Genomic DNA, 12,113 nt, shown 5'->3' on the forward strand with positions numbered 1-12,113 from the left:
GAAAGGTCATGGAATGCTATAACTAATAAAGCTGTTGAGTAAGGAGGTTTTAAAGCTGATCTTACTGTGCTTGAATGTAACCCAATGACAAAAAAGACACAGGGAGCTAAAAATGCAAGGACATTACCAAATAGATGGTAAATCAATGGGCCCGCTTCATTATACTGATCAACACCTTGAATCCCTAAAGGACGGTGGGGCAAAAATGAGGCTCCGTGCATGCACAGTCCTGCCTCTGCCCGCCATCCCCACCGCCCCCCAGCCCCCACCCCTTCCAGCCCACCTCGAAGCCGGCCTCTTTACACTTCTCTCCCTCATACTTCAGGACATCATTCTGCACAGGAATAGGTTCCCAGACAGCCATGTGTGTACATATATTTACAGAACATTCATTTAGTCTCTTAAAAGATCAATTTGGCTTGTCAGTGGGGGGACTGGCAGGGGAAGAAATGGTAAGAGTCTCTTTCCCTCCTCGCCGCCCACCAAGGGTGTGTGTCATGTGATCACTCAAATGGCTCAGCAGCTCGGAGGCCCAAAGACTGCAACGGCAGTAAAAGGGTTTCACTCATGTGCCAGTTTCCCAAATGATCACTCATATTTAAGTATCTATTTGGAGAGGAGGGAAGCGCTTCCTAAATCCACCTGTCCTCATTTTTCTTCAAAGCGGTGACAATGTGAATGAAAGATTTCCAAATACATTAAATCTTCTTCAACGTGGGTTGTGTGGGAAGCGGGAGGGTTGGGGGGGGGAGCAGGCGGGCTGGAGAGAATGTGTTTAGCACGTGTATTTCAGTGTCTCCGGTGGGGGTGGGGGGCGAGGGGTGCTGCATTTTGATTTTCTCTTTCAACAGTGCAGAAGTGGGTCTGCAGAACTACCCTTCTTGCGGGTCATGTGACTCCTGGAAAAGAGTTGAGCCACAGGCTCTGTGATGGAGCATCTGCTCGGTGGGAGGTCAGTGCCTTAGGAGATGGTCTGTACGAGTCCGCTAATCGATGAGTCAAGTTCCCCATTCTGTTTCTTTCTCAGCCTCCCCTCCCCACACCTGGCTCTTGAGGGAGGGCAGTGGGGGCTGGGCACTCTTACAGGGCACGGGGACCCTGCCTGCTGATAAATGGCTACCACTCGTAGGCCTGGGAGGGATGCTGGCTGAGCACCGAGGGGCAAAAGCCACCTCCTCTCTTGGTACTGGAGAAGGACAGGGAGCGTGCAGGGCAGCCTTGGAAACTGACAGCCATCATTACCTTCCTTCCTGTCACAGTTGTGAGGGAAACAAAAAAGTAATAAAATCCAACTCAACTCCTCTGCCCCTAAAGTCAGAAGTATCAGTATGATTTAAAAACTGGGAAGGGATCCCAACCCTTCTTCCCCTCCCCATAAAAAAAATTCTGGAACCTCTTCAAAGGGAAGTGAGAATGAAGCATGGAAATATATACCATAACACCTGGAAAGACAAATTTATTGTTGCCAATCTCATTAAACGTGAGAAGTAGTGAAAGATGCAGCCTGTAATTAAACACCCCTCTCCTGCACACCTTCGCACACTCACCTTCAGAAGCCAGATGCCCCACCCCGTGTGAGGTGGCCAACTTTTTTTCCTCCAGCACAGATTGACGGTGGCGTGCAGGCCCCTCCCCCGTCTGGGTCTTCTCCCCCTTCCCCTGGGTCTTCTCAAGCTCTCACCACACTAAGTCTGAGTGCTGTGCCAAGAATCTTGGCCATTGTGTAAACTGATACAAAAGGCAGAACAAGCCCTCCTGTCACTTAGAAGGTCCTGACTCATAAAGGCCAGGAAACGCGGGGTCCAGAGGAGGAGAGAGATTCAAGCCACTCCCTCCTCGCTAGTGATAAACCTTCCCCATCTGCTTTATTTTCCTGTAGGCCAGGGGTCAGCAACCACTCTGGCCTTGAGAGCCATGAGCAGCAGGGGCTGGAGGGGGGTGGGGCTAAGCAGTGACAGAGGTGCCACCAGGAAGCTTATGACAGAGGCAGAGACAGAGCAGAAAGCTGAAAAAAAGACAAGCAGCAGAAGAGAAAGAAGGAAGGAAGGAAAGCGTTAGCTTCATTCTCTCTTTCCCTGGTTCTACCTGTTCCCACCAGTTTAGAATTACTTAAAAAATAGTAGAAAGCTTTAGGCAGACTAAACTTTTTCTTCTATTAACACCCACAGCATTATTATTGCTCACACTAAATAAGTTAATACGCGTAAAACACTTAGAAGAGTGCCCAGGACTGTATAGGACAGCCAATAAACGTTAGCTATTTTGTTACTGTTGCAAACAACTGATTGAGAAATTTAAAAATGCCATCAATAAGCTGTTTTATTATTTGACCAGCTAATACTCAACTGGGTGAATATATAGTCCTTTAAACTGACTGGATCTTTGGGCAACATGTAGCCATAACTTCAAAACCTCTCTACCATGCTTCATCCCTGTTTAAAAATTAGAAAAAAAAACCCAAAAACCCCAAGGTGTACAGTTCTCTACTTGGCCATCCTCTTCACTTGCTCCTATCAGACTACAGATTCACTTTACTTGATCTTAAGAGGAGAAGCCTAAATATAAAAGTCAAGCAGGACACACAGTATCAGCTGAGATATTCAGCTCGAGGTGCCGGGTCTACTTGTGGCTCGTGGGCCACGGCCCGCAGTGGTCAAGCTACACGGATAAGACCAGTGGCTTTTTAAGCATCTCACTTAAGCACTGACCTCCATGCACAAAGGCACAGAAAAGAAGGGATCATCTTATCTGAAGCTTCTGCGCCCAACTGGGAGGCGAAATGAAAAGCTATTTAGTGCTTGTCTGGGGCGGAGGGCATGTGTGTATGCGTATGTGCATATGTGTGAGTGGAGGGAACAGCCCAGAATCCATGTTCCTGCTTTATGTCTTACCACATTTCCGGAAGGATCCTAGGTTTTTTACTGAAGAAGGAAAAGACCCAGAATAGACCAATAACTTGTCTGAAGTCACATGAGCAGTGACAAAACTGCTCCCCAGGCCCCATACTCCTTGCACTGAAGCAGTCTTAAAATAGACACTGCAGATAAAGGAGAGGTGTCCTGGCTGGAAGTGGATATGATTCACAAAGAGAGAAATATCAGATGTTAATCATATTAAAGGAGGATTTAGATGATGCTAAATGGAGCAGCTTGTTGGGTACCTCTTGGTGCCAGCCATCCCTGCTTGTGTCATTTTGGCCCTTGTGCTGTGAGCAGGGGATTAAATTCCAACCAGGTAAGGTTTAAGAACCCTAAAACTCCTAATGTGCACCGTAAGGATTTGTTCTCTCGAGAATATTACACAGCCAGAAATGCAGAACTCATCGAGTGAATCTTGGGCAATTCTTTTAGGAAGCTTGACGCACGCCGCCAAACAAATATTTGCCGTTATCAGCTCTAAAGAGTTCACTAGTACACAGTTGAATTCTCTCCGGGTAAAGTTTAGAGCAACAGACTTATCAGAAAGGGGGAGAAAAAGAAATGAAAGTCTTCATAAGATTTCTTTAAAATGGCTAGCCATAATCCTATTCTCCAGCTCTAGGGGAAATTCTGCTAGAGAGTTCTGTCACGACGGTAAACCAGTGCTGTCTTACAACAGACTTTAAACACAGAGACTTTACAATGGTGAAGCAAAACAAGAAGGATCCCCGCTTTTAATGTGTTCAAACAGCCAAAGAGAAACTTGGCTCATAACACCTTTGACAAGAAACACATATTCGTCTTGGATAACAAAGAGAAATTGGCTTGCAGTAGAACCGTTCAAACTTTCAAGGGAAAACCATGACCTCCCCATGGCTAAGTTTCCACCTTTGGTGCTTGACCAGCCACCATCACTGATCTGCGCTGCCAAAAAAAGTGGAAGAATGGCCCCAAAAGGAATGGGCAGGTCCCTTTCATCGAGAAGTATAGACCAAGATGTCCTTCTCTTCCTTTGAAGTTGCCAACTTCCTGGGTGTTTCTGGGTGCCTATCTACATGAGGAAAGCATGAGTATTAACATAAGGTCCCCTGTAGGAGCAGATGGGGGGAAAAGAACATTCCTATCCTCAAGATAACACAAGAAAAGGACTAACGTGGTCAAGCTACCCACCACCTGTCTACACTCACCACCAGGGGTTCAGCCTGCAGAACCCTGCCACATTCTCACCTCTAACTATTGTTGCCTCATCCAGCAGGGCTCAGCAAAATGCCTTTGTGAGGACTGGGAGATTCGCTAGTGTTGTCTTATACAGTCATCACGTTGCAATGAAAAATGTTTGCTGAGGCACAGCATTAGCCAGTAAAGAAACGCCTTACTCATAGCCACGCATCTTTCATTGTTCTGTAGCTATTGCTTTCTGGGAATCGTCTATACTGCTTTGTGTGTATCTAGAATATGCATGTTGTAGATATACGTGTGTGTGTGTGTGTGACGGTGTGTGTGAGGGTGTATGAACAAATCGCGGCATGCTTGTGAAGCTACACATATGCGAGATAAACATCCTAGGCTCTCCCCGCAAAAGAACAAAAACAGAAACAAAACCATAAAAATATGTTGATGGCTCTCTTACAATACGTACTTAGTAAATTCTCATACCATTTCTTCCATAAAGGAAATAAATGCTGATTAAAGTAGAAACCACGGCATCACTCCCCCATCCACCTTTCTAGACTTTTTTAGAAAGCAACTTTTGCAGCGATCATTGCACATAGCCTATGTCAGCTCAGTCAACATGCCAGAACCTAAGTAGCAAAAAGGCCTGTTAGAGTGGGGACCTCTTCTCTGGAAAGGGAGTCACTGTGTGTGGGGTCCTTGCTGCAATTTTCTCTGAATTCTCCAGTTCCCTTTTCTGTGGCCCATGGGTCTTCAGGCAAGCAGCAGAGCTGGGGAATGGGAAAGGACGTAGGAGTGGGTCAGTCCCCCGTGACTCTTCCCATAGAGCGGGGGCTCCTCCTTGCCGCTCTACCTCTTACCCTATTGCGCGGGATGCTCGTGTGAGATAACAAGACTAAAACAGATTTGGGGACATTGGTAAAGAAAATAAATTTTTTTTTTAAAAAAAGAAAAGGGAGAGGACCAAACAATAAAGATGAGTTCCTACCTCAAAGTCATTTGCTTTATTGTAGTGCATGTTCAGAGCCCTGTACAGCTCACAGTCTCTGGTTATAGACAGCTCTTCGGTGCTGGTGACTCCATCGTTGATGGCTTGACGCGCATACTTCTCCATCTGAATGTAGTAAAACTCACGGAAATTGCTAAACCACTTGATGAGCTGAGAGGTAATGCATCTGTTGAACTGTCAAATTTAAATGTTGGAAAGGATAAGAACATGGCCATTTTCTTCATTTATTCTTTAAGCATCTGAAGTCTTTTTAAAGTTCTTCTCTCCTCCTTACTTGGACAGAGTATGTTTTTGATTCCACCAAAATGGTGGCAAGAGGGGTAAAAGCAGTAATACATTTATAAGAGATTATAAAACCTATCAGCAATGGAAATCACTTCCCAACCCTCCACATTTCAAATGGAAAACTCACATTCTAAATCTGATTTTCCTTAAGAAGCTGAATATCTCATTCTAAACACCGTTCTTCATCTTTCAATGGAAAAAACAGCATTTGTATACTTCTTTATGGAAATGCATTCAAGCCACAGAGTGCTGGGAAGAGTTGTTACTTTCAAGTACAGCTTCCCCTGCTTTTCAAAAGTTCACGTTCCACCATTTTGCTTTTATGAAAAGACCTACATTGGTACCTGGTTTCACTAACTGAAAGAGATCCCAAGAGGATATTTGCTTTTCAGAAACAAAGCGACAAGGGAAAATAGTGTTCAGCATTTGCTTTGCAGCGAGCCATTAGGGAGGGAGCATGCTCCCCGAGCAGCAACAGTGGCCCAACCAAGCTCCTTCCCCAGGAACCAGGCTCAGCATCTCAGCATCATGCCGCCATGGCTTTGCACTGTGTCTGTGAGCATCTGTGCTTTATCTTGATTTATTTTGTGCATCTGTTATCGAGATGTGTCCTAGGGTATCAGAAAAGTCTAAGAGAGGTTATTTTTTCAGGTCTGGGAATGCTCAACACTTTTTCCATATAAATTGACGGTAATTGCTTCTTCGCTTTCTGCCATTTCGGCTTATGACAGGTTTCACAGGAACCCTTCTACTTTTGGATAGCAGGCGAAACCTGCACCAGAGAGGGTGAGCCACGCGACTTCACCACTAGCATGATTTCCTTTTTTTTTTTTTTTAATGAGAATTTGTGTCATCACATGGCGGCCTCGTGCAATGCTGGAAAACAGCTTTCACACAGAAGGGGAGGAATCTGGCATTTGCTTATTTTTTGGTAATGGGTGATCCCCATGGCCATCCAGCTGTGACTCCACTTTCTGTTTGCACACGGTACTCACATCTGTCTGGCCAGGCTGCCGTGCCTCTTCGTACACTTCCTACAGCCAGCATTGGGTAAGACCCACGCCCCTTTCTGTTGGAGTCGATGCTGTTTGGAAGGTGTGGTTAAGACAGAGTACACAGACGGCCTAGACAGAAACTTTATTACATTTTTTTTTTTAAATGCCAAGTTACCGTAACATGATTAGGCTTTAAAACTTTGTTTACCAAGGTTTCCTGATGACCTTTTAAATGAAGATGTCTTCCTGGATTCACTGCAAATGATACCATTCTTATTGACAGTCCTCTGTTTGCGGTAAAGGACAGATGCATCTCAACTTGCCAAGTCAAAACCAATAAATCCATAGCTTTATATCAGGCGGGCTGACAGACAACCCCCTGCCTTTTGTCATCACAGGTATTCCCTTCCCTGGGCCCCCAGAAAAAGATGTACATTCATCAAAAATCAACAAAGACCACTTATCAAACACTGGCCATGAGAACATCCAGACTCCCAACAAGATGACAGCTAAAGTGTGTATTGGGGCTGTAATTACTACACAGAAAGTTGTTTCTGTACTAGCAAAGATAATAAATGAATGAAAATTTATGGCAGAGAATGGACGGAACAAGGAAACAGAAGCAGGGAGACTGGTGTTTCTCCCAAAAGGCCAACTTGCATCATAATTGCCATGGAGTTGCAAGGGCCCTTACAGATAATTGACCAGAAAATGATTAAGTCATCAGCAAATCGCTTCTGCTTGCAAGAGTTCAAACATGTACTTAACCTATCCAAGAATTATATTTTCACTCTGTGTGTCTGCTCTGTCTCTATTCAGCCTTGCGGGGAACCCGATTAAAAAGACAACTGAAGGACCCCCGTTATCTGATCTTCTGGTTGCCGATTTCAATAGAACTTAAACCCATTACGATTTGCTGAACTTGGAGTTCTTTCCATTTTATCTCAGCAGTAAAATACACTGTCCAAATTTCCAGACACTGAGATAAGGACTACAGGCCCCCGTGACGGCTTACTGTTCCTTTTTAATTCTTTTAGAATAAGAAACAAAACATTACAAAATGATAGCAGGCTGTGCACTGGGGAATGAAAATTGCTTTGACATGGAGATTAGGCTTCTGCATTGTTACAAGACATTGTCTCCTATGGACAAGAGTACTGTAGAGGAAAAAAATAGAAGGGTATTTTTTTTTTCTAGAATGGTCATGAATGACCTAATGGGGGAGGACAAAAAAGTAAGTGCACTTGCCATTATTTAGGAATGGGACATAAAGGGAGATTTAAAGCTTATTGTTACAGAATGGAAATACCAGAGAGAAAGAATGGGCAAAAACAACAGACTCCCCCGACATAAGACAAGCGAAATGACCAGCACAACAGCTTGGAGAACTGGGTTTCCCTCCACCAGAAGTGCACTGAAATTTGTTGTTTTTAGTTGCTGGCGAAAAGCAGAGGCAGGCCCCCCCTCTTTTCCAGATATTCACACTGGGGGAGAAAAAGTGTTAAACTTTAAAGAGTTAATTTCCCCCCCGTTCTGTAGTGGCTTACAAGAAAAGGATCAATTGTTCTATAAAGGAAAGCTCTGTAGTGTGTTAATGTGTTACTGCAAAAACTAATCGCTACAATAAAGAGGCTGTGTTTCCACAGTGTGTGAGTCTCTGTGACTTTGATTAATGCTTCCCACGGGACATCTCAGCCTCAATATGGGCTGAAGAAACTTCCTAAATATTCAATGAGCATGGTCAAAAGATGTATAAAACAAATCAATCTGACACCTTAATCTGGCTAGGCAGCAGTTGACTCAAGGGGTGGAGGGAATGAGATACATCATTTAACACTGCCGGCTTGAAAAGCTGTGAGCGTCTGTTCTTCAAAGCTAAAATGACACTGAATCTGTTGTAGTTAGTGGTCTAAGAGTTATTAGTTGATACATTAAAATCAGCACCCAGTAGTGCACAGGAAGATGGTGGGGCCCCATTGATCCTTGGCATGTCTTGCCCATTTGCCCCCTTGCTCTTCTCAAAGGATTTTGTCTGGCTAAATGTTGTGGTGAGGGGATGGAGTTGGACTCTGTGAGAACGTGGGACTTTGTTTAGATTCTTACTCTAGGAATGAAACCAAGTCAGCCCTGGTTTCATCCTTCGTATAGATCATCGCTGGACAGCTCTCACCAAGCCAGCATCTGAATCCTGTGAGGTTTCCCCCCACCTCTTTCTTTCCAGAGTAATTTAAAAGCATTCACCTCCTGCCCAAATGGAAGTCACTTGTGGAGAGGGAAGCGCTCTATCCCTCCCTAAGGAAAAATGCAAGGCAGGGTGTATCACCTGCCTGGGCTCACCTTCTGGGGCCGATTAGATGAATGCAGCCACAGTCAAGTATAGGCTTGTGTTACTGCGACAAGTCTTACTTGGTCCACAGACACATGAACATGTCTTTCTCAAGACAGGTGATGCAGGCTGTCACTTCTTATAAACTCCTAAGGTCCTTCCCCTAATTTCTAAGGATCTCTTAATTCTGTAGTGGTTTTCTCGAATCTACACTGAAATAAAATTTGGGGTAGCATATTCATATGTAGAGAAACATCTAGTTATTTCCATCTTGCAAATAAGTATCCACATTTATATATCTATATCTAGAAATAAGTATGTGTGTGTGTGTATATATATATATATATATACCCACTGTATATATGTATATATGTATATATATATATTTGTAACATACATATAAATATACATGTGTATGAGCATATGCATCATCAGCATTTAAATTCTGGATTTTCCTTACTATTAAAAAGTCCAAGCATGCTCTGCTCTTGTTTCCTACAAAGTTTCTGGACCACCGTGCCTGGACTATCCTTCCCTTTTCTATGCATGCCTTTCCAATTTCATCAGCATAAGCTCAGGGAATACAAATTCATTTATTAGTAGCCAAAGAAAAAACATAATTAGCAAAGTTAAAAATGTATAATTCATTCCAAAAATAAAAGAGAAATGACCTTTGGTGATTTTCTGCTATGCATTATATGCCCTACTGTTTCCCCTCCATTAGAGTGGATAATTGGGAATTAACCAGACTCACGTATACTTTAACAGCCTTCTCTCCCAGTATGGATAGAGTATGGATAGAATCTATAATCTGAATATTAGTGCTTTTTTAAAATAAAATATTCATCCCGGTATTTAATTGTTGTTTACATAGTGATTATTTGCAAAGCTGAATTACTAGATGTATTCTAAAGGGAGAGGAACAATTTCTTGTCAGTTTCCACTGCCCAGTGTTTATAAAGATTACAGATGAACAATCTCCCCTACCCGTGCCCTTCTCCCCCAGCCCACGAATGTGTCTAACATTTACAGCTACTTTTGGATGGTGTTGCGGGCTCGGCATGGCTCCTGCTTCCCACCCTCCGTGTGGCTGCATTTCAGTGGTAGGTGAGAGATCCCTATGGATGCAGTTTGTAAAGCTCTATGGCCTCCTTCTGATGAAAAGCACTATCTAAATAATATAAGGTATTGTCTTTATTATATCACAACACTGCAGATCATTGCACTAAGAGAGTGGAGGAAGTAAAATGGGCACCTAGATACACACACACACACACACACACACACACACACACACACATACACACGTACACGGTAACACTTTCTCCCTCTCCTCCATGTCCTCCCTTCTTCCTGGAACTAGGGTGTTGAGAGGACCACTCCTCACCCCCGAAAGAACTCTGCCAGGTTCCATTAGGCTCCAGAAGCTATCCAGTCTTCAACCAGTTGACAAATTCCCTCCCTGGTGTCTGTTTCGGATGGTCCCCCAAGAAGTCCAAACCCTCTTCCTGGCCTACTGTGTCACTCAGCCTTTTCTGTACTTTAATGATCCTCAACCAACCTCTCAAGTTACTGCCTCTCTGGGCCTTCCCATCCTGCCCAGTCTGTTGGCCCTGAGCGGGGAGAAAACATGCCTTCCACTTAAGGAGTTCAGCCAGGGAAGGAGGAAGATAAAAGGCTGAAGTTGATACACAATTCAAAAAGCAAACAGGAGGGAAAACAGAACTTTTCTTATAAGGCCAAATAAAACATCAGTGAAGGAAACGAAAATGAGTTGGCCTGCAAAAGGGGGCCAACACAGCCCCTGGGCCATGGGGCACGAAACACTCTGCGTGGAGGGAGCGGGGCAGAAGCAAAGCCTGTTTTGGCAGCTCCTGAGTTCTCAGTGGCAGGAATAAGAACTTGTACATATGGGGGTGGGCAGTGGAGGGTGGGGGGAAAAGCACCCAACCCTAATAAACTAATCTCAGCTAATGTAATGTTTATCAAGTTCCTTGGATAATGATACCATGCATGTGATTATCATCATCAAAACCCAATCTATGTTTTAAAAAGTTGCAGATGATTAACACAACATCAAGTTGTTGCAAACAATTACTTAAAACCCACACACAGACACAGACGCGCACACACACATCCACACGCACACAGAACCAGGAGGTCCCCATATTCTGTAGAATGAGGGAGGCTGCAGCTGTAGGCCGACAGCTTTCATATCCTCATTTGAATAATGTGTCCTGAATCTGTCACTTTATTCATTCTCCTTATGCTCAGTGTACTCTACATCAACAACAAATTAAGTTGTAAATAAGAGACAATCATCACTTTTGTTTTTAAGCAGCTACTGCATAGAGAATTTCAATGTACGCTCCTTTCGACAGAGGGGGGAAAAAGAGGTGCTAGAGTTTGCTTTCATAAGCACAAATATGGGGAAACCAACAGAAACAAAAACAGAAACAGTTTACTGTTGCTGAGGGGAGGGAAAAAAAAAATTCTCTAAAGCACACCCATCCAGGACCGGCTGAAATTTCTTCCAAGAAGTTACTAAGACATATAAAGCCAGAGGCTAAGTTTCCCTGATCACACTGGAAACCCATGTGACTTGATACCAGTCTCCTGGTCTTAAGGGGTATCTTTGCTTGGCACGGCTTCCAACAAAAACACAAGTGCATTGCATCAGTTGTAACACAGGTGTATTCATGGATTGATCTCACACTCATCTCCACCAACTTCCAAGAGTTTGAATCACGACCACATGCACAGAAATTGAAAAGCGACTGATGAAAAATGTCCTTACCTTCACATCGGAGAAGTAGGTCTTCAGCATATTTGAGCTGGGGTAACGAGTATAAAAGAACATGAGCTTTGCTTTTTTCAAGTGATTGGGTGACAATCCTTCCTGCATGTAGGAGGCATTTGGTTAAGGAAAACAATGTCTTAAACACACGCACCCACCACCCACTCCCCGAAAGAACCTGGAGGCCCATCAAGCAGCCGGGGAAATTCTAGAAGGTAAATGGCACCGGCCACGGAATCCATCACTACGTTGCTGCCCCTTGCTCAAAGTGACCATGGCTTGTCAGAAACTGCCAAGTATAATGGTGAGGATGCACAATGTGGCTGCAGATTCTTGGCGGCTCTGTGGGGAGGATGGCAAAACATTCCCCCTGTTCGAGGTCCTTATGCTACCTATACGTTCACTTGTTGCTAAGGAGACAAATGCACCCAACATGTATTGTACAACTCTTATCGTGAGAGTTTTTTTCTTCTTTGCAATTACAGTTCTGTTTGTTCTTCTCTCCACACTCTGCAGCTTACATCAAATTATTATCCTAATGTGCGTGAAAATACAAAATGCATTATTTTGAACACTGTCAGGCAAGCTTCATATTTTACCTTTTAGTGCT

At 43.9% G+C, this 12,113-nt stretch overlaps 1 protein-coding gene across 6 annotated transcripts in view; it reads right to left on the minus strand.

Moving 5' to 3' along the window:
• Positions 1-12,113, minus strand: part of PROX1 (prospero homeobox 1) — a 57,643-nt gene that overhangs the window by 24,056 nt on the left and 21,474 nt on the right. For all 6 annotated transcript variants that reach the window (XM_081824810.1, XM_081824809.1, XM_081824812.1 and 3 more), the window contains 2 exons: positions 11,504-11,609; positions 5,080-5,274 (listed from right to left, as the gene is read on the minus strand). In XM_081824810.1, the coding sequence (XP_081680936.1) occupies positions 5,080-5,274; positions 11,504-11,609 (301 nt within the window). The remainder of the gene's footprint in view (positions 1-5,079; positions 5,275-11,503; positions 11,610-12,113) is intronic.

The sequence above is a fragment of the Leptonychotes weddellii genome, chromosome 6 (genome assembly GCF_054177405.1).
Source record: "Leptonychotes weddellii isolate Sample4059 chromosome 6, ASM5417740v2, whole genome shotgun sequence".
Taxonomy (NCBI): domain Eukaryota; kingdom Metazoa; phylum Chordata; class Mammalia; order Carnivora; family Phocidae; genus Leptonychotes; species Leptonychotes weddellii.